Below are 24,061 nucleotides of genomic sequence, written 5' to 3' on the forward strand. Positions count from 1 at the left end.
GTTAATGGATCTGCTTTTTCTCCTTACTTTTTGTGTATAGATAATCAAGGATGATAAATTAGAAGAAACCAGTTCACCTAGAAGGAGTGAGTAGCCAAGTAGCCATAAGCTTCTTTCTTTTTGCCCCACTGAGCAATTATTGAACATTTGAGCTCCACAGACACAAATAGAACACCAGCACCACCATCACCACCACCACCACCTCTCACTTCTGTTTCTTGTTTCTGACTCTTTTGAAAGATTTGGAGCAAAGAGGTACATTTCGCAGGTGCCTAAATAACTAATGAGAGGAGCATAAAGTAAAATATATGTATTTTCATTCATGGGGACATAACTTTCCCCAAATGTTTCCAGTATCAAATGCCAGTATATTGCTGCTATTTGATCTACTACTAAGGCCTAATGTTTAGATCCTGACACATGGACTCATTAAACAGATCTTCAATCCTCCTCATTGTGCATTTCTCTGCCTAGTTAGTTCCATGACCCTCTCTCTTCAGGATTCCAAACTTGAATTTCTGACTCCTCCCGCTGTTGATTTCTTGGAGCTGACAGTTTGTCCCTTGTCTGAGTCCCAGCACATCCCTCACATCTTAGCCAAATTCTCCCAAACTTGACTTCTGATATACCAGACTTAAGATGCAAGTCAACCTATCTTCTAACTGACCAATTCCAGACACTGGCATCCCTGTCCTTGCACTTTAATTGTCATTTCTAGACTAGATAATTCACAAAATAATGGATCTGAAGTTATTTTGCAGTAATTTTCTAAGCTGTGTAGGAGGTGGGAGAAGAGACACATTTGCCTAGCCAAAGACTCGGAATTCATAAAAAAGGACTCTGATTCAAGAAGTGACATATACCAAGGGAAAGACTACCTTTTGTTAGCCAAATGTGAAGCATGCAAGAGAGTCAACAGAAAACTATGACATATGGTACATCAAATAAGGCGTATCATCAAAACCTAAGTGAAGAGAAACTGGGAAGTGGTAACTGAGCATTATATGTTATCTAAAGAATTTTATGTATTATTTAGAGTATGCAAAGTTAGTAAAGAGAGTCTAAGTAGGGTCATTCTCAACAAATCTTGTTTTCTTCATACAAGCACAAACTTAAAAGGATCTCTAGATAATATCACAGGGTTGATGGTAGGGGAAGACAGAACAGTATGTAGTCTCTCCCATTTTAGCAGAAACTAAGCATGTTGGGAAAATAGAAGTTCTCCTAAACCTGTGTTAAGTCATTGGCAGAAGCAGGATGTTTGACACTTAACAGGCTTCTGTCAAGGTTCATGGAGCTCTTCTCTGACCATTTGAGTTACGTTTGTTTACTAAGAGTCAATAAGCTATTCGGGTAGGTTGGACCTATTATTTAAATTAAGTAGTTACATATTATTCAAATTGATAAACTATGAGTTAAAAAAGTAGTTTCTATGAAAACTAAGTTGAATTCCTTGGGGGTCCTTTATAAAAGCTGCTGAATTGGGTGAGAGTGAGACAACTATGAAAAATTACAGGGAAATGTATAAAAATCTAGAATTCTACACGCATGTAACAAGAGGTTTTAAGCTCTCTTATCTCTTACAAAATAATATACTTCAAAGTACATTATGACTATATGTTTCTGTATGATTATATGGGCATGGAGAGAGATATGAAAAGGTACACACCAGGTTGTAAATACGAGTTTCCTGCTTTTTTTAATATTAGTTTTGAAAGCAGTTACGGGGGGAGAGGTGAAGGAAAATAAGACTGTATGTGAGAAAAAAGTTGTACAGTAAATCACATCATATATTAAGAGAACATGAAAGGACAGTCATTAAAATATTAATGGTGGTAATCTTGGAGCAATTTTAACTTTCTTTCAGATATTTCTTTATATTTGAATATGTTAAAGTGAGCATTACTTTACATAATCATAAGTAAAGTAAAGCTATTTTCCATTTTGAATCTTTTTTTTTTTTTTACTATTAGTAAAAGAGAAAAAATAAGACCATGGGACTCATTTTAGGGGGAAAAAATCAATAACTAGACACTGCATGAAAATGACTCCTGATCCTTGCTGATCCACTCTTACAAAAGGGGCAAGACTGCAGTGAACCACCTCTGCCATACACCTAAAATTTCATTCTTCAGGGAACCAAGAGACCCATGGCTTCAAGCCTCTGACAGTCTCAGCTGGCGTTCCACACTTGCATGTCCATCTTTATCTGCACTGTTTTAATAGAAAGTTAACATTGACTTTTATACATCTATAGTCCATAGACCTTATTATAATTCCAGGTCAGCTTGCCTTCTGGTGGATTTTAACTCTGGGCCAATGCTTCATTCAAGCAATGTCTGTCACATGTTACAGTTTATTTCTAAGAACAATGCATTAACCACTGGTTTCCCAAGAGATAGGGAGCATCCGATTAGAAGGTGTTGACTGCAAGGGTTAGGGGACTTTAAGTTCCAATGATACATTACAAAGTATAAAAGAGGGGAAAACTCTAAGGAAATCATGACTTTTTAAAAGTTCACTTAAAAGGAAAAATGTAATCGGGAACAAATTCTAAAAGAAAAGTTATAACTCTACTACAATGCAAGCTAATACCTCAACAAGATCTGGGACCTGAGAGAAGAAACCAGCTCTCCTTATGATATTCCAGCAATCCTTTGGAGATCTTGAGAAGTAAACATTCATGTATTCTTGAACATTTTTGCTAACTTATTTTCAAAAACAAACAAACAAACAAACAAAGGCCAGCATCCTCATAGTCCATTAATTCTTCTCTACTAATTCAATTATGTATTAGATAGGTTAAATAGCAGTTACAATTTACATATATCGTGTGCATCAGGTACTTGACCTAACATTAACTCATATGTAGGGAGAATTCAGGCTCACAGAAGTTACTGAACTTGTCTGTGTTTCTATACAGATATAAGTAGCAAACCTGGAATTCAGACACACCTGAAAGTCCCTGGTGAGATTCCAGGTGACAGCGGGTACAGTGTGATCAAGGCAGGGACAGGAATCTTCCAATTCCCCACTTTTGCTAACAGCTCCATTAATTAAAATCTACCTCAGGAATAGATTCCATAAGATGGGGTTTTCTTTGCAAGGGTTGCATCCCCTTGGTTGTGATCTAGAACTGTTTGTCTCTAAATTTCCCCAGGATGGTTTGAGAAATAAAAGTAAAAATATTCTTGAGCTACTACAGACTGACACAATTTTCCAGGTCCACTGTAAAAACGCATCCATCCACTCTGAGTTAAAAGGATCATGGCTGAGAAGAAACTTTTCCAAAGTGGTACTTTAGTTCATAGCATACTAGAACACAAGCTGTTTCATTAAAAGGCTCCGGGCGGTAGAAATAGGAGTACATTTCAGTGCTGCTGCCTTTGGCTTATGCAAGAGTCCTGACAGACGCTGATCCCGCCTGTCTCGCCTCATGGCTGTCTTCATCCTGTCTTAATAATTCATTTGGTTTTTCTTTCACTTACTCACAAACACATACATCACACAAATGTGTCACTAGAAGTTGTTGCTACTCTATTGAATATTAATGTCAAGAGCATGTATTCTAAGTCCATCAAAAATGCAATTATTTCTCACTGGGAAGAAAATATGGTTAATTACACACACTTTTTTCTCCTGAAAGTAATAATTACATTATTCAGATACTGTACACTCTATAATGTACAAAACCAGAACTTTGAGGTTCATGATGTCAAAATAGAAGTCAAACACAAAAAATTCAACTAATTCAGCAGAATTTCATAGTTTTCAAATTATCTGCCTTCCATTTTTCTTCTCTCTATCTAATTACTGAGCAGACAGGCAATGTGGTATGGAGGAAGAATTCTGAAGTTAGGAATCAGAGGCCCTGGAGTCTTGTCCTGGTTCTAACACTAAACTATCATGTAAAAATGGGCAAGTGCCTTAACTTCTCTGGTCTTAGTTTCTTTATTTGTGCAAAAGGGAAGAAAGATGAATGAATAGCTATTAAAACCTGATCCAGTCTAACGCTCTCCCATTCTAGTTTCTACTTTGGGTCCCACTGACCCAGCCTGTGACAATGCTTCCCTACTTTAAACGTCTACTTGGACTAAGTATGAGCTCTTCTCACCATTAGAAAAAGAGACCACTCTGTTACAAGACTGACCAAATATCTGCTCTGAATTTTTCCTGTTTTATTGAGATATAATTGACACACAATATTGTATTAGTTTAAGGTATACAACATCATAATTTGATATATGTATATATTGTGAAGTGATTAGGACAATAAGTTTAGTTAATATCTTTCACCTCATACAGTTACAACTTTTTTCCTTGCCAGAGAACTTTAAAAATGTACTCTCTTAGCAACTTTCAAATATACTCATACAATACAGTATTGTCAACTGTGGTCACCACGCTGCGAGCGTTGCATCCCCAGAACTTATTTATCTTATACCTATGAATGTGTACCTTTTGACCACCTTCACCCCTGGCAACCAACAATTTGTTGTTTCTACAAGTTCTGCTTTCCTTCAGATCCCACATATAAGTGAGATACCAGTGCAATTAAAAAAAAAGAAAATACAGAGAACTGAGGAAGCAGGGAAGATGGAGTATTAACCAGCTTCTGTGTAAAATGAAATTTGTGGTTATTTGATGCTGTTGACAAAAGATGTTATTGGGCTGTTCAGAATTGCAAATGAGGTTAGATATTAAGCAGGTTCTATTTCACAATAATAAACAAGGATACAAAATTAAGCATCCTAAATCACATCACAAATTTCCCTTGGTTCTTTGAGGCACGCTAGGGAAGAATTTGAGTCATTTCTATTTCTTAGCCTATTCCTGTGCTCCAGAAGGGAGAGTGTTAGTCATATGCAATTAATTACTCATTGAATTTTCTCAGCCATGATCATCTTTCCTTTTGAGCTTTCATCTAAGTATCTCTAAGAACTTCTGAATATTAATTATTGTAACACTGTCCTGAAATAATTTTTGGCTGTGATTAAAATTACATGCCCTACTTTTGGATACTCTCTTCAGGTGTGGAGCCTAAAAGAATCCTAGGTTAGAGCTGGGACAGACTTTGAAAGCTCAGTAAGCCCCACCCTCACATTTCGCAGATGAGGTTCTGAGACTAAGAGGTTGAGAGATCTGCTCAATTTTAGTCACGAACAAGCACATACTTAGCATACAGTGAACCACATCCTGTTCTCCAAGCTCTCATTTGTGCATGTGCTAAAATAACATATTTCATAATACTTTTTACCCATCCACCTCCTAAATTACTAAACAAAATCAATTTATAGATAACTGTCTTAGAGACACGTCCAGCATGTAGGTGGGAATGCCTGTTTCAACATATAGGATGATCTGGAAGACTAAACAAAACATGTTTTCCTTCCTGAACATTTTCAACACTTGTGTTATCCTCTCAAAATTACGGTAACCAAAATTAGGTTAATTATCTCTACACGTATGAGTTTCATGAAATTTTGTAGTTGAATGAGATGGACTGTGCTCAAGTTCAAGAAAGTAGCCCCTAAACTTCAAGAAGTCCGCATTAGCTGGCTATTAACATTAGAATCTGGGTTAGAGCACAGCGTTACCTGTGAGGGATCATTATAAGTGGTAACATAGCTTTTTTTTTTTTTTTTTTGATGGGCCACTAGGATGGGAGCGTGAGTGAGAAAGGAATAGGAGAATGCTGAAAGGCTATCCAAAGAATATTTCAATTAATTCACAATATGGAATAGGTCTAGCCCTCAAATGCCACACTTATCTCAAGGGAAGATCCTACTGACATGATTCAAAGATGGGCATTAAAAATCAAATAAACCTGGCTCCTCCAATCAGGAGCCATTAGACCCTGGGTTTGGCACTTTATCTCCTTAAGCCTCAGTTTTCTCATCCATAAAGTGGGAATAATAGAAACACACACACACACACACACACACACACACACACACACACACACACACCCCTCACAGAACTGTTGGGAGAATTAAGTGACAAAATATGAATAAGCAATAGCAAATGTTAGGTGCATAGTAAGTATTCAATAAATTAATTCTCAAATTTACTTCACTACAATTGGCCCATCTTTACTCCAAGTGTTTAGCTCTTAATGGTTTCTGTAATTATAAAGTGCAAAGATGCTCATGAGGTTTTCCCTTAAGGATGCTATTTTTCCTCTCTTCTAGAAAGCTGTTTTTAAGAATTTATGTAGGCTAGTGTGTCCCTTTTGTGATTTCGTTTTTTGGTTGTTGTTTTTTTTAAGCTACAGGGCTTAAACTAATCCTTTTTTTTTGGCTTAAGACTACAACAATTTTATTATGCTAAACTAATCCTTTTGTCCACCATTATTTTTTTATTTCTTCAGAGGCATTCAGCAAATGAGGTGAATTGTATTGACCTGGGTTCCATTAGAGCACCTAATCTGAATACCTCATCGTTCGTCTCCACCCTTGCAATTTTTTCCCTTTGTTTTCTCCCTGTTGTTTTGCTCTGCCTCACTAGGCTCTACAACTCCTTAAAGAAAGCACAGATGTTCAAAAGAGAAATAAAAAAAAATTATAATAGTTGAAAATACAAATAAATTGAGTTAACAGAGACCCAGGTCTGGAAGTTTCATGGCCTAAAAACAAACCTCTGGAGCATAAATGTGTACCTTTTTGGTTATTTTCCTTGTACCCTGCCTAATGTCATAAGCCTTCATTCCTGGTAACATATTGTAATGTCAAAAAAAAATCATAGAAATTCATTTTATAGAGCTCATAGTATTCCTTGACTATATCGTCTTTTTCAGATTTTCAGTTTAATTTTGCTACACTAAGGCCAGAGTTACTGAATAGAAATGATGCCAAGAGATCCATTTGGTTAATGCTCTGCCAAAAATAAAGAATTGGCTTTCTACTTAGATTTATCAAAGTTCTACTCCAAACTGGATAAAAAGCAGAGTTTTATACTGGCAAAATATCAGGCCAGGTGTTCTTTACGTTAGTTATAGGTAGCTTGAATCATCAGTGATTCACTTCAGAAAATAAATTCTATTGCCAATCCAAATAAAGGGTTGCGTGTGTCCATCCAATAAATGTCTCCCATCTCTTTTGTTCTCAGGCGCCATCTAGTGTTACTTATGGGAATGTTTTGCTAAATTCTCATCCTGGCTGGGAAAATGAAAGCCTTAGTCTGGAAAGAGATCATGTAGTCTAAAGCCCCACCCTCATTTTTCGTAAGAAGCAGACTCACTGCTTTCTGGAGGTAAAACACAGATAATTTCTGACAGATACGGGATTAGATTTTCTTTTGGAATAGTAGAAGGTATTCCGCAGAACATCCTGTTGACTTACTTTATATACTGTTCATAATCATCATCATTTATGAACAGTGTCAGCAGCACAGAACTGAGATATACAAAACAACCATTATAGAAACTTAAGTATTACAGTGGCTTTGGAGTGAGACAAACAACTGTGATTTGGAGAAAGTGATATAGTTCCCTCAGCTTCAGTTCCAGCATCTCTAAAATGAGCATCATCATATCTATCTAAGAGGGTTGTCATGAAGAAAAAAAAAGAAAAAACAATGTGTGAAATCCCTAGTAGAGTTTATGATCCATGAAAGCCATCAATTTAGGGGAGCTATTTTTTTTTAAGATTTATTGGGGAATTGGGGGAAGGGAACAGCGTTGGGGAATTGGGGAAGGGGAGCAAACAAGTTGCTGTCCTTTTGTTCTTCAGTCTAGTTGTGGAGGACGTCACTTCACTGGCCCAAGTTGGTATTATCACTGCTCGCTTCCCAGGTGAGGCAGTCACTCGCCGGCCATTGGACAGCCGCTCACGGTGGCTCATGAAAGCTCACACCAGCTGCCGGCCAAACCCGCTGCAGCCTACGCCGTCACCTGCAACTCACTGCAGCACAGCTCCAGGTCGAGCTGTTGTTCACCCTCTTAGCTGTAGAGGGCGCAGCGTCACTAACCCTCATGTGGAATCCAAACCTGGGCCCTGCTGCTCAGAGCTGGCGTCCCAGGCCAACTCCTAACCAACATGCCACTCGGCAGGCCCCAAGGGCAGCTATTTTTAATACTGTCTGAGTATCCCTCTAAAATGGAGTTCTCAGAGCCCAATCATTGGTTGGATTGGCACCAAATACAGATTTGTACAATAAACTGGGGTATCGGTTTTTCCCACTAGCAGCACTCCTCCCGTGCCATACACAGTGCAGTGTGATGAGTTACAGCAGTGGCTCTAGCGCTGACAGGCAGGGCTCAACCCCCAGCTTCTCCACTTACCAGCCTGGTGACCTCACACTTTCCACTTGACTTCTCTGTAGTGAAGTTTCAACATCTGTCATACAGGGATAATGATAATATCCATCTCATTGGTTTTTCTGTGAAGATTAAATGTGTTGATCTATGTGCCTGGCACACAGCAAGTGCTATATAATTTATCTGTTGTTTACATATTAGCTGTAATTTAAAGCAAAACAAAAATCATTTACTTGATACTTGTACTAATAACACTGTTGTAGAACTGATACTTAACTAAACCAAAGTTTTCAAGAAAAAGATTGCTGCAACATAGACATTCATTTCTTTAATCAGAAATAACTAGGAAAACTTCTATATTTTAGGTGTTTCTGATATATGCTGTTTACAAATGTCAGCCTTTTGATAGAAGCGTTTCTGTTTTACTTTAAACAATAATAATAATCTCCCTGATTTTCTTCTCTATGGCCCAAACAGTGCTGCATACCTGTGGTTATTCCCAGGACAATGCTTTGAGGGAGGAAGGCATGACCATTTTCCACCCTCTACAGAGGAGGAACTGAAGCCTTCGAGAAATTAAGCAATTTACTCAAGTTCACAGAGGTAGTACATATTGGGGGGAAAACAAAACAAACATCCCAATCCAGGAATGTTCATAACCACTGTGTAAAATAGCCTCTGCACTTATAAAAAATGGTCTGTAAATACTTCAGAGTGAAATGATCCCCAGATCCTAAAGCAAATTGCTTAACCTCTCTACATCTGTTTTCCTTAGATATAAAATGGAAATGACTGGGTCAGATGGTCCAAGACACTAAAACTCTAGAATTTAAAGCAAATAGTTTTACTTCATAAATCTGGTTCATAAATCTAGGAATTTATTTCTCTAAAATTTAAAAATACACCTACTCATGAATTTTCAGTTGGATTCTCTAATTGGTGTTCTAAAAATTATGTCATCTATATCAGTGCAACAAAAGGTTAGATTTTATATCATCTAATTCAGAATTCAAAAGGCATAAGGATATCTACTCTTGTATGTAACATATTAGCTCTATATTTAGTCATTTTAATGATGCCCAAAAATTCTATAAGCCTAGGTTTAATACATATATATATATATATATATATATATATATAATTATTATTATTCCACAGTTTAACATCTCAATCAAAATATGCAAAGTATTGGGCTGGCCGAGTGGCGCGTTGGTTAAGAGCTGGCTTGGGACGCCAGCTCTGAGCAGCAGTGCCCCGGTTCAGATCCCACATGAGGGCCAGTGACACTGCCCTCTACAGCTAAGAGGATGAATGACAGCTCGACCTGGAGCTGGGCTGCCGAGAGTCGCTGGCGACGGTGTAGGCTGCAGCCCCTGCTGCAGTGGGCTGCCGTCAGCTACCATGAATGGCTGGCAGCCAGAGTGAGCTGCCAAGAGCCGCCGTGAGCGGCCAACCAGTGGCCAGCGACCAATCTGCCTCACCTGGGAAGAGCGCAATGATAATACTAATGTGGGCCAGTGAAGCAATGTCCTCCACAATTAGACTGAAGAACAAAAGGACAGCAACTTGTCTGTTCCCCTTCCCCCGATTCCCAGGCACTGTTCCCCTGCCCCAACTCCCCAATAAAATCTTTAAAAAAAAATATATATATATATATACACACACACAAAGTATTAAATCTATAACAAAAACATGAATATTATTAAACTCATTTGTTGATTCATTCCACATATTCTTTTATTCTATATCTAAAGATTTAATGTTAAAAATTGTATCGTTTACTCACTAGCCAGTCCCAATTTCTTTTTCAGTAAATACGAAACAAGGAGAAAATCTGCCACAAGTCAACCTGAATTTGAGCTGAAGAAAACATCACCTGCCAGCATTTAGTTTTCATTTTCCTCAAGCCAGCCAAACATATTTATAACAAAAAGACAGTAATATTAGTGCAACCTTATATTCTTTAGCACTCAGTTAACACACATCCAACAATTGGAAAGGGGCTACAATTATAGTACTGACATAATACAGTACTAAACTCAGTCTAAGCCCCCATAAATCATCCTTCACAGCCAAGCCTGTTCAGTGGTCTGGCCAAGAATGCGAATTCGGTAATGGTTCATGAGATAAGGGAACTGAGCCCTTGACGAATGAACATGTGCGTGTAGTAATTACATTTGGCGTGGAAGAAAGGAAGAGGACATCCCCACGTCTTCGACCGCCCCTTGCAATGTCCATATCTTCCACATAACATTATTTGCATTCTCTTCACTGCACTCCTAACTCAGGCATGATTAGTAATTGTCTCTCTTTCCTCATCAAAATTCAGGTTCCATGACTCAGGAATGAACCTTCTCACTCCTGGATCTGAGAGCCTAGAACAGTGCTTGACACACTAATAGGTTCTCAGAATATAGTTACTGAGCAATGAATGAAATCGAGCAAGTGGTTACAAAATAACTTGCTCTTTCTGGATCATATTTATCCTTAACCCCTTGCTGTTAGTTGTTATTCGCTCTACCTCTCCACTCACTAGAACCAGTCTCCTCCTGCACTGGATAACAAGTACTATGTCTTAATAGTAAAACTCTTCACAGACAGCGACAGTTTGATGTTGAGCTATTGGTGACTTGCTCCTGAGCTCTGAGGATGCTTGCCCTTAAAAGACACAATTTTCCTTCTGGGCAGGAGACATTTCAGGATGGTTCCACCTCTCCTCTTGGAACTTCTTTCTTAGGCGTTTCTCATAGATTAGACACTGTCATTTAGCATCATGAACTTTGTACATGTGCATCTTGTCTGGAGTTACAAAGTTCTTTATGTGTTGAGAGACGTGTCTTTATAAGCATCTTCATCTTTCATTAAGGGGTGCATACAATCCACCCTATTCTGATGTGTGTAAAATGTATTCCCACACTGAAGCCTTGCTTTCTAAATGAAAACCTAGGAAGCATTTAGTACTGCGAGGGATGGACAAGCTCACATCTACAGATCCCTTTAGATGCCCTCTGCTCCACCCTTTCCCCCACTTGCCCCGTGCCCAAAATCCTAAGTCGTTCTGGAAAGGCCCACATCCAAACTGCACAGGAAGGCACTAAGCTAACCATGGGGTCTTTCCACACTACATTCCCCTCTGAGTACCTCCACCTAGACGTCATCATCCTGCCAAACCTAAGAGGCCAGCAGGCTATAGCAGGCTGGTGCTTCATGCTACAGCATGGTTTGTTAAGACCAACTTTGACCTCCTACTTAGGGAGTTGGTGAGCATAAGCTTCATAGAGTTATCACATCCCTCCTTTCCAGGAGAGGCATAAGCAATTAAACAAGTGATAGACATGCTGGTATCACAAAATATTACCCTGGACTAGTGTGTGTTGTGCTAATTCTTATCCTAGCTATTTCCCATTGCCTCTTAAGATTCATTTAATGTCACCAAAAACAGGCCAATTTCTTGACAACCTAATTTCTCGACAAATTAGAAACTCACATCCACTACTGGATACAGACCTGCTGGCCTTACAGAGCTTCATGGGAGAAGATCAAATCCATGCCCAGGCACGCGAGTACCACAGAGGCTTTTTAAATACACAGGTTCCTTACCTGTATTCTCAGGACATTTTAATTCAGGAAGGTTGAAGTGGGGTCAGAGAATCTTAAAAATTTATTCACTCTTGCCACTTTTACCAAACCGCTCAACCATCCATCCATCTCACTGTTCCTGAAGCATATTCATTTTGGGAACACACTGATTTTAAACCATGCTCCTATGATCAACGCAAAAAGCAACAATAACTAAATTCATTTTGTTCTCGTTTATTCATTAAGTCACTCATATGCACATCAGACACCATGCTAAAAATCTGCAGGGAAAATAAAGATGAATTAGACAGTTCTTGTGGGCAGAATGGACTACAATAGTATAGGGTCCAGTGCAAAATAAAAAGGCAGGGATTCTTGTTCAAAAAGTATTAAACATTTCAAGACAGTGACAGCAGGGCATTAAACCAAGCAAAGGGCCCATCTGAGCATGGGCAAAGCATACTCATTTTGGGAACCCACTGACTGAAATGACAATCCTATGAGGAATGCAAAAAGAAACACAAAGTACAGTACTTCCTTTTGCTCTCGAAACAAGGAGAACCCTTAGCTACACCCATGTCACTGGCCCTACCTGTGTATAAAAGAGGAATCTAGAGTATTCCCACCCGAGAAATGACAAACAGGCAAAAGTGACAAGCTAATCAAAAAAAGTTATTATCATTAAGAGTCTGCATCTCAATCAATTCTCCCAGTTGAATAACTAGTCATTGCATTTCCAATGAGTGCACTTAATAACAATCATGGGATAAGGAATTACTATCACCCATTATGTTGGGGTTTTCCTGGGTGCTGTTGCCTTCTAGTAGCTATAAAAATAAATCCTTAGGAATAAAAGCTTCTCTTTGTAGAACTGACTGAAGCATAAGCAAGTGATATCCATGAGTTCATGAAAAGGAAAGAATAACAAGTCTTCATTTCTACTTAACTCACAATAGCTTCTAAATATCCTTTCTAATCTCCTAATGAAATGCAAAAAAAAAAAAAAAAAGCAAACCAGTATGAAAATGTTCACTCAAGACAGCCAGCTGGAAACTTGAATTAATCCGAATGCACTTAAAATGAGCCTTTCCATACTTCAGAACATTATTCTGGTTAAGCCATTTGTCAAACTGACATTCTGACATTACATGTTCGTAATCAGCATAATTCCATAATATAGAATTATGTAATTTAAGAAGCTGATGGCTGTTTTGTTGTATGGATTTGGCGATCTATATGCCCAAATCTTGGTATGTATTCCTATAGTTTTAAAGCCAAAGAGCTGGGGTCTTTTGTTTGTTTGTGTTTGTTTGTTGCTTTCACTGTGCAGACCAACAGCATGACCAAAATGCCTGGACTTCGTATACACAGTGCTTCGAGTTCTTCCTATGGCCCAAGATGGCCGAGGTTACTACACTAGCTGCCCAAGGGCCAAAGATGTGGTTCTCCCACATTTACTATTCATGGTTGTTTTGCCTCATTTGTATTCTGACATCATACTCAGCTTCAGAAGATTACAAATAGCAGTCAACAAAATTAAAAACAGCCGTATAGTATGTTGAAATGGTGATGGAGGGGAAACAGGTCTCTAAACAAAAGCATATCCAGAGCAACTGGGCTTTATATTGTTTAAAAAAAATACCTACCCAGATGGTAAGGGATGTTTTCTCCCTGCACACACAGGAGGAACAGCCAAGAAAGAAGACCTCTCTCTCTCCTGCCATTTCTAGTTATTTCTAGGAGGCATGTGCACATTCAAACTAACTACCATAAAAGCATAACTAGGATGAGTTGTTCATTCACACCCCCACCCCCACCACCCCTAGCCCCCCGCCAAAATAAAACCTCACTCATTTTCAAGAAAAGTGGAAAGGAAAATATCAAGTATGGAATTACAATTAATTTTACACAGTTGAAAAACAAAATTTACAAACTAATACCAAATTTACTAAGGAAAAGAAAAAGAGTTTCGCTGAATTGAACACAGTGTACTTTTTGGACTATAGCTTTCACTGATAAATGTAATGTACATACAATAAACCACATTTCAGTTTATAGTTTTTCTTGCAGCTGATAATGTAATGAAATCTACCTCTAATTGGTACTTCAAACTTATCAGTCAAAACATCTTATACACGCCTTAACCAGCAAAGCACATATGAGAGTTCTACAAGCTGATAATTAAATAATTATCCTTCAGAATCATTCTTCTAAAAATACAGACCAGCCCTGGGAAATCTGACTTGATAAGTCTGGGGTGAGGCCCAAACATGTTTTATTTTTAAAGTAAAACATTTTAAACCTCTTAGGTGGTTTGCAGACACAACTATGGTTTAGAACTATTGTTCTCAATTAAGGGTTCTCCAAGTGCCGTCCCCAGACTAGCAGCATCAGCAACATCTGGGAATTTGTTTGAAATGCAACTTTTGATACACCTACTGTTGAGTTAGAGCCTCGCTGGGGGAGAGGCAGCACTCTGCAGTTTAGCAAACCCGCTAGGCAATTCTGATTCTTGTTAATTTGAGAATAGCTATTTAACCCAAAAAGGAGTTAGGTCAAAATCATTATCTTGTAATTACTAAAACAAAGCAACGAGACCTTTCACTAGATTTTCTTTTATAGTTTCTATATTGAACACACAAATCAAACTAAATCTCAGAAATGCTATTTCTCTGTAAAAGTACATAACAGCTGCTACTGTGGAAATGTTTCTGCCCTGTTGTCACCTTCATCTCAGCCTCCAGCTCCTTCCCCGGGTTAGAGCAGAGGTCAGCAAACTCTTCCTGTGAAGGCCCAGATGTAAGTGTTCTCAGCCCTGCAGCTCATATGGTCTCTGTCATAACCCCTCAATTCTGCCACTCACAATACAGAAATGAACGGGTATGACTGTGTTCCAATAAAACTTTATTTACAAAAACAGGGATAGGTCCAGATTTGGCCCAAGAGCTATAGTTTGCTGACCCCTGAGTTCTAAAAATGATTTCAGACAAGTTGGGGAAAAAAACAAAATGAAAGATACCATCCCTCATGCATGAATGCATACTCTCCCATGAGTACAAACTTATCCAATATGGAAGCTGCTTCTAGGTAAAGAAGAACAGACTATAAGGAAATGGAGAGAAAGTGTTGTTTCATTTATTAACTTATCACTTATTCACACAGTAAACTTTAACCAGGTGCATACTATCTGTCTGTACTCAAACCCAAAGCCCTACACCCATAAGCCCAAGTCCAGCAGGAAAAAAAAAATTAGAAATAAACAATGAACTGTGGTACAGCCAGATGATGGAATGTTATTCAGTGCTAAAAAGAATGAGCTATTAAGTCATGAAAAAACAATGGGAAAACAAATGCATATAACTAAATGAATGAAGCCAATCTGAAAAGACTTTATGATTCCAACTATATGACATTCTGGGAAGGGCAAAACTATGGAGACAATCAGTGGTTGCCAGGGGTTAGCAGAGAGGGAAGGAACAATCAGCAGAGCTCAGAGGATTTGTAAAGCAGTGAAAACACTCTGTAATATAATGGAGGATACATGTACTATACATTTGTCCAAGCCCATAGAATGTACAACACCAAGAGGGAACCCTAAGGTAAACTATTGACTCTGGGTGGTTATGATGTGTCAATGCAGGTTCATCATTTGTAACAAATGTACTGCTCTAGTAGGGGTTGTTGATAATGGAAAGCTAAGCATGTGTGAGGGCCAGGGATACATGAGAAATGTCCATTCCATTCTCTTAACTTTGCTCTGAACACAAAAGTGCTTAAAAAAATAAAGTCAATTTAAAAAACAAAAGCAATATTCTCTATGGAGGGAATGAGAAAAGAGATCTGATAGTACTACTAGATGAGGGATCTTAGAATGTAAAATTAATACCAGGGAGACATCTGATACTATATTGTTGTTTCAATCTTGATGGTTCTATTCCAATAAGCCACACTATCTGGCCCATTAATTCACAAATCTCAGCCTATGGTTTTAGGATTAAGTGAACTAATTGCTTAAGTGAGCCCACAGGGCTGGAGAAAGAAGTGTGGTACAAAGAGGGACCCAAATCTACAATAATAACAGTAATAATGGCCCCAAATGGCATCCCGCTTTTTACCTTATCATAGCCTCTCTCTTTGTAGGCATCTTGTCATTAGACTGTACATTCATGGAAGGCAAGTCCATATTTTATTCATCCTTATATCTCCCAGAACCAACGTAGTACCTGGCACATAGTAGGTACACAATAAATATTGTGTAAACACACGAAATAAATTACCACTGAGTGGCTACTAAAAAAAAAGAAAGAAAGAAACAATGCTTTAATACTGATCGAACTGCTCTGGAAATGTAAATGGAATGGCTGACAAGTTCTAAAAAAGTTAATGTTACGTCTGGTTCTCCTGGAATGAATAGGATGATGCCACTTGGAGATAAAAGGAAAAAGATATTCCAGGTAGAAGAAACAGCAGGTGCAGAGGTATAAAGCTTAGCACATTCAAGAAGCAAGATCAACATAGCTAGACCACGGGGTAAAATGGTGAGAAAGGGAAGGAAATAGAAAACGATGGCATATTTTACCTTGTATGCCTGAGAATTTCAGAGATTATCTGGATACGTAGCATTGTATCATATAATCTGGAAACTGTCATGATCAAACACTTAAAAAAACAACAACAACAACAATAAAACCACTAGATTGCTCTGGCTGTAGTACAGAGGACCAAATAGGGGAGTGCTGCAGAATAATGCTTAACAGGTCCGGTGAAAGATGGAAGGAATTGATTGAACCAAAATAGTGCCCAGTAGAATGGATGGGAGGTAAAAGACTTGAGAGGCTTTCCTGAACTTGCAAAGATATTCTTTCCTAGTAGATGGGAAAGAAAGAGCAAAAGAAAAAAAGATCTCCCGTTTCTCAGTCAAGAGATTTTAAAACAGATAAGATTTTTACCTGAATCAGGAAATACAACAGGAGAAACAAGCTTGGAATACAAAGATAAACTCTGTTCTCTTGTGGATATGCTAAATTTCAGATGTTTGGGGAAAGATAAAATGTAGTGGGCCGGCCGAGTGGCTCAGTTGGTTAAGAGCTTGCTCAAGAGTTTGAGTTCTGAGCAACAGCGGTTCGAGTCGTGGCCCGAGCTGAGCAGCCGCTGAGCTGCCAACAGGTGGCAGGATGGCTCAGCTAAAAAAAAAAAGCCAAAAAATAAAAAAATAAAAAAATAAAATGTAGTCTCAAAATGCTTATTTAATGGAATAGCTTATATGAAACCACTCTGAAAGCTTAAAAACAATGCAAACAAACTACAGGTACTAGTATTTTTAACAATAACTAAGACATGACACACCTGTAAAATGTAATGCATTTTGAAACGGGAATAAGAGGTGAAACAGGCACATTCTTGGAGAGCCACAGGAGACTACCACAAGATTTCTCCCTTTCATGCTTCAGGCATCCTGGCTTGGGGAAGCCCAGTTCTACCCATACTTCTGGAAGGTGAAGGTCAATAAGCAAAAATCTAGGGAAAACAATCAGCCCCAAAGATTTCCTTGGTCCACCACAGGCCAGGACAGGCCCACTGAGTTCAGCCTCTTACCAGGGAACCTCGAGTGAAAAGATTCCAAAAATGGCATGAGAGTTCTAGTACACAAATCTTTGTAAAAGTGGTAATAGTGAATAACACAATTTACATATAAGGTCAGAAAGTCAAATTCAGCCTAACGAATCCCAAGGAATATAGTGGCACTGATTTTTGATATGCAAGTTTTCTATAGGACGGATACCAAAAATATGATGGTGATTAAGTTTGGGTGGTGGGATTATGACTCAGTATCTTAAAGGACATTCTGTATATTTTATAGATTTTCTATAACAAAAATACATGACTTCTGTAATTAAAAATAAAATGTAATTTACCGAAGAAAGTCTACACGTGCTGGCTTCCACCTCCACTGCTCCCTCCTTCATTCAAGTTACCAATGTTGTCTCTCTGTCTGCTGCCATAGCATCTTCTCTGATCTCCCAGCTTTATCTCTTGGCCCTACAGTGCATTCTCCATTAAGGAACCATAGTGCTACTTTAAAATGTAAACCACTACTTCAAAAAGACATTTGCATCTATCTATATGTTCAGTACAAAATTATTTACAATAGTCAAGATATGGAGGCAAGCTGGAGGTCTATTAATGGATGAATGGAAAAAGAAGAGGTGGTGCATATATACAATGGAATATTACTCAGCCATAAAAAAGAATGAAATCTTGCCATCTGTAGCAACATGGGTAGATCTAGAAGGTATTGTACCAGATGGAGTCAGACAGAGAAAGATAAATACCATATGATTTTACTTATATGTAGAATCTAAAGACAAAATAAATGAGCAAATATAAAGGAAACAAACTCATAAGTAGAGAGAAGATTTTGAGGGTTGCCAAATGAGAGAAGGGCTGAAGGGGATGGAAGGAAAAGGGGAAAGGATTAAGAAGTACAAATTGATTGTTACACAGTACCCATGGGATGTAGGGTATAGCATAAGGGATATTGTCATTAATATTGTAATAACTGTGTATGGTGTCAGATAGGTACTAGATTTATTGGGGTGATCACTCCTTAAGTTACATAAAGGTCTAATCACTATGTTGTATACCTGAAACTACTAATATTGTATGTCAATTGTAACTAAAAAATAAAAAATATATACAGAGGTGCCAAAAATGTATACATATTTTAAGAAAGGAAAACTGTATTAAAATTGTAATACTCAATGTATACCAATAATGAAAGATGAATACACATCACATTTGACTTCTGCAATTACAAGAAGTGCTCAAAGTGGTTACCATCAGCATCTAGACACTTCTGATTACGGCGAACTACTGCTTGAGCAACATTGAACAAAGTGTCCACTGGTATACATTTTTTTTGGCACCCCGTTATATTTTTTAAAAATGTAAAGTTCTCCAACGGGTTCAATGCACTTAAAATTCCGCCTCTTGGAGACTCATTGACCAGGCCCTGGCCTATCCCATTGATCTTATCTCTGAACTTCCCTCTCCACCCATCCCTCTGCGCCCAGGGTAGTCCCTAAATCTTGCCCTCTCCACCACCACACCTTTCCCTAACTCCCACCCCCAACCCTAATGCCTTCCTCCATTCTGGCCACACTACATCTGTCTCTAGAACAAACTAAGCAACCAGGAACTTCAACTGCATTCTCTTCCCAAATCAAACGTCGTCTCTTCAGAGAGGGCTTTAGCTGAGTGCCTCATCAACAGTCACACTCTATATTATTTCTCTGCTCTTCATAGCACTTACAATAACCTGATATTTTCTTATTTATTGTCTCCTTCCCCATGCGAACCACCACCCTCTCCCACCATACTGTAATATAAGCCCCTGGACAGCAGGAACCTTATCCACCTTGTTCAAACATCTATCTAGAAATATCACAACAGAGCTCATCATATACTCGTAGGTGCTCATTAAACATTTGATGAGCAAGGTGGGGGAAGGAAAAAATTATCAGCGGGAAAGATTTTATCTGAACATTGCCTCCAAGTTTATGTTATGATGTGCTTGGGGAAGTGACTAAGATTGTGCATTTTCTTTCTCAGCGCCAGTTTGTGTGACATACTGAAGTAGAAGCAGAAAATGGGGATCTAGTTAAGGCTGTTTTTTGTATGGGTTTACTGGGGAACTTCTTAGAAATCAAGGCCTCTAAGAGATTCATCAGGTTAACTCTGCAATGACTTATGGCTTTTTTTTAAGTGTTATAACCAAGACATTCAAATACAATAAAACAAGAAACTTAAAAATGTAGGAGGAAGGGGCGCAAAATCGACACGGATTTGCTCCAAGAAATGCAGATATTCAGATTCCAACTGGACTCGCATCTTTGAAATCAGTCATAACCTACCCTCATCCACCACCCCCACCATTCCACAAAAAACAATGCCACAGAGAAACAATACCAGGCTTATCCTCATGAGCCTCAAACCTTTGGGTCTATCTGTATTCCCAAGTTGAATTCCTAGCACTGACAATCATAAAGTTGCTGGATGGGCTAAAAAGCTATGCCTTTGAGGAAGACACAGAATCCCTGGAATCTTGGACATGAACAAACATAGTATCAACCCTAGAGCTAGTTTGGTACCTCTAGCTTCTTGCCCAGACTCCAGCTAATATTTGAATCTTTCTAGTTCTGTACAGGTACAATTATCTTTTCCCTAAATTGCTAAAACCACAGCTAGAAGTTGTCCTAAGAGATGGAATATTCATTGATTAAATCAAAAGCAATCAGTGACAAGGACATACACTGTCATGCTATACAAAGATAGTGATTAGCTCTTAGAGTGCTACAAAAAATCTGATGGGAGGATAACTAGAAAGTTCTGTATTTTATTATTAAAATAAAAACATTTCTGACCATGTGGCAACTCCTAGATGAACAAACTACAGCTCAACTATGATGTAATCCTAAACACTCATTAAATCTATTTCAAAAATAATGGTAGAAATAAAGAAGAAGACACAAGTTCTTCCTTAATAAAGGAAAAGACAGGTAAAACATACAGAGTATTAAGGCTAAAGCTCCAGGCTGTTTGATTGTTAAAAGGAAAAACTAAATTCATTAAATTTCAAGCATTTGCTTCACAGACAAAATCATTCTAAGGGAGTTTGTAAAATCCCACTTATTGTCTATCTGATATAAAAGTGACACCAATGGTGGGTACTTGGACAGGATAGTGACAGTTCAAGAGGAAGGGATAGCCTCGCCGCCATTCTTACCTCTTAAAACCTGAAACACAATGACTTGCACTGGAATAGTTTTACTCTTCACCATGTGTCATAACTAGATGAGTGGGGAGAGAAGGAACAGAACTATCTACCTATGCCTCAATATCCAAATGTGGGAACAGCTTTTTTCCTGTTCTCTTCTTCTTCCGCCTGATGATGAAGGCACTCTGCTAGGTGGTTGCTGATTGCAGTCTTTAGCATTAGAACAAAGTTGATGTCTAAGTAGCACAGGAATGATCACTGCTGATTAGGTTGGGGGAAAGCACTTTCCCAAAACCATTCCACAGAAACAGACCAACAAGAACAAGAAGAGACAGGCCTTGGAAAACAGTTTTTCTCAGTCAAGTTTTGGGTCACTGGGAGAAAAGGGTGTTTCTTATGTTAATTCCACTGAGGGACACCTGGCTGCGGGATCTTCTTGAGGTCAGGGGGAGGGAACAGATAAAGGTCAGAGGCCAGACTATTAACATCAGAGCACCCCTCACAACTTTTGTCTTGCTGACAGGTCAGCTGAGAGCAGGAACTTGGGAGGCTGCAAATGCAGAGTTGGGATATTTACACCAGAAAAGAGAGGAAGGAATGAATTTCTCCAAGTTCCAGGCTAGTAATGAGACTTTAAAGAACTCTGTCCCTTGTGTAGAAGAAAACCTATCAGGCTGAATGCAGTTGGGTTCTAGTCCCTACAGAATTAACTCAAAACAGACATTTTTACCTCCACACAAGCTTGATCCCTCACTCACTCTTTCGTACATGAGGCTGTTCACTTGGTCACAGTTAAGTGGGCCCACAAGAAAATGCATCTCAAACACTAAATTACGTTTACAAGACGGCTTTAAAAGTAATAATCTGTCCAGAAATTCCAACTCTTTTTCAGTCAAGTACAGAGAGTGCCTAAAAAAATGTATACACATTTTAAGAAAGGAAAACTGTATTAATTGTAATAATATATACCGATAACAGAAAATGAACACAAGTCAAGTTTGACTTCTGCAATTACAAGAGGTGCTCAAAGTGGTTACCATCAGCGTGCAGACACTTCTGATTACAGCGAACTACTGCTTGAGCAACATTGACCAAAGTGCCCACTTGTCACACTTTTTTGGCACCCCCAGTATTTACCAGTCGACATCTTCCTCTTTATCACTGCATGATTTGTAATTTTTTTGTTCTAGTTTTGATAAGAAAAAGTTCTTTGCTGTCTTAGAGAAATAACACATGGTTACTGTTTTAAATGAATTGTTACTAATAAGTTTATCTTTAGATTAAGCAGGAAATAAATCTAATACCAGATTAGAAAGAAAACATTTTTCATCCCCATTTGATTACAATTACTAAATGTTGGGCGATGCTTGTAGACCTACTATTGCTTTTTAACTTGGGATTTGCTTGGAAAAGTGATCCTTTTAAAACATCCAGCCAAATTAATAGTAATTGAAACTTAGCCATTATTTCATGACATTTTGGATAGTTTTTCCTTGATAGCATGGAGTTAAATACATTTATTTGGATGCTCTTGGTTTATCTTCCAAAACCTCCTCTCATTTTTTTTACATGAAAAGCCATCTGAAGATGTTGACTCTACAGTTTCCATCAAAAATGTTAACTTGCAACCACAAAGCTACATTTTGAATATGTTTCTTTACTTTTGAACTGATGCCTTTGCAGAGAAGCTATCCTGCTCAACACCCGAAGAATATGAGGGGTGATAAGTTTTCTTTAAATTTGTGGGCTATTTATTTCTCAAGAGTAAATCCTGAACATTTGTTTTGTTTTTACGAGTAACCAGATAACTGTAGTATGAATATTTCCTTTCTAGCCAGCTTAATTAAGTTCAATACTGATCAAGGTTGATGTTGAATTTTATTAATTATTCTCTGTTGGCTGTAACTGAAATCATAATCATCTTTGAAAAGGCTGCTAATTATGATATCTGTTTGCCTATATGGCATGAAATACTTTTCCCGAGAATATGCCAGGGATCTTAGGAGGGGAAAAAAAGTACTTTTAGCCTCACCTTGCAAACAGAGACTTAAGTTTTACCAAGCAGGTCAGGAACAGGGTCAAAAATATCAGAAGTAAGAAAGAACACTCATACTTAGTTTCAAGCTCAACAGGAAAGGATTTTTAAAATCACACAAAAAGTCCTTGTCTCAGACTTTGTTAAAAACAAACTTGTAATGTGAGAATAGGGCTAAAAGTTAAATGACCTTTCCCAGCTGTGGGTTTCACAGCTAACAAACGCATCAAAAAGAGAAGATCGTGCAAAAGTGCTCTCCTTACCTTAGGTGAAAGCAGTGCACCAGCTTTGTTACTACTGTAACCATCTTTCCCAGGTCAAGAGCAGGGAATGCTAGGGTGACAAGAAGTGTAGAAAGAAGCGATGATTTCAGCTGCAGGACTCTTCTCTTCCCAGGGCACCTTCTGCCGTGACACACCTCCTCTCTCTGGCTCAGAAGAGAAGGGGCTCTTACTCGCCCGTCACGGTTAACCACACGCCTGTCATTTCTGCTCAATCATCCAGCAGCTGCCTTAAGCACCCTGCTGAAGCGTGGGCACGGCGATAGTGAGCCCAGCGCCGAGCAGGTAGTGGCTTCGGCTGGCGGACTCCTGGGGAGCTCGCGGCTGCGCTGCTGCGCTGCTGCTGCGGCTGCTGAGGATGCTAAAGCCGCACGTTATTGGGCAAAGATTATCAGCTTTGCTGGAACTAGGATCATCAGCTGCGGCAGAAGCCCAGATGCCAAGCCAAAGCTTGCGGTGCTACAGAGCATGCTCGGCTTTTCCGCCGCTCCACATGGGCCTTTCAACAGAGAGAGGTCACTTCTCTTCCTGATTTGAAAAGGGAAGAATAGAGATGTGAGCCGAGTGTGAGATTTAGTGGAGGTAATTTCTTGAACCTGGAGATGACCTTGCCCCCATCTCCCTCTGCAGTAAAAGAAATGAAAAGGACATATTGCGTTGCCCGTAGCAAATATTTTTGATTGATAGGTTTATAGCGATGTTTGGAAGCTAATGGTAGTGTTTAGTCTTTAACTCTCTCCCTGCACAATTAAGTTGCCTCTGGGGTCAAGTATGTGGTGTCGGCAGTGAAAGGCTTTTAATCCTAGCAAATCACTGTCGCTCAAAGATGAGGTGTGGAATTGCCTATACGTATTAGGAAGTCTAGGTGATATTTACACAAGTGAAATCTGCCTACAGACAATTTACTTTCGTAAGTAAAACAAGTATTTTATAAAGTAATTGCGCAATTTTTGAAATTTAAACGTTAACAACCTGTATTATAATAACATACATTTTGAAATCTAAATCTTTCAGATGGCAAGCTCAGTGAAAGCAGGAATGTTGCTCACTCGTAATTATAAACCCAAATCCTTTCTTGGGGCCTGGTAAATAGCAAGTGCTTCATTAATGCTTGTGTGAGGATGCATTGTGGG

The 24,061-nt window shown here is 38.7% G+C and overlaps 2 protein-coding genes across 2 annotated transcripts in view; both read right to left on the reverse strand.

Annotated features, from left to right (window-relative positions):
* Positions 1-23,200, reverse strand: part of ARHGAP18 (Rho GTPase activating protein 18) — a 129,087-nt gene extending 105,887 nt beyond the window's left edge. The window contains exon 1 of the mRNA XM_019628833.1: positions 22,911-23,200. Coding sequence (XP_019484378.1) covers positions 22,911-22,954 — 44 coding nt within the window. The 5' untranslated portion in view covers positions 22,955-23,200. The remainder of the gene's footprint in view (positions 1-22,910) is intronic.
* TMEM244 (transmembrane protein 244) overlaps positions 23,140-24,061 on the reverse strand; it is a 48,483-nt gene continuing 47,561 nt past the window's right edge. The window contains exon 5 of the mRNA XM_019628836.1: positions 23,140-23,289. Coding sequence (XP_019484381.1) covers positions 23,140-23,289 — 150 coding nt within the window. The remainder of the gene's footprint in view (positions 23,290-24,061) is intronic.

Source organism: Hipposideros armiger, unplaced genomic scaffold (assembly GCF_001890085.2).
Source record: "Hipposideros armiger isolate ML-2016 unplaced genomic scaffold, ASM189008v1 scaffold_811, whole genome shotgun sequence".
Taxonomy (NCBI): Eukaryota; Metazoa; Chordata; class Mammalia; order Chiroptera; family Hipposideridae; genus Hipposideros; species Hipposideros armiger.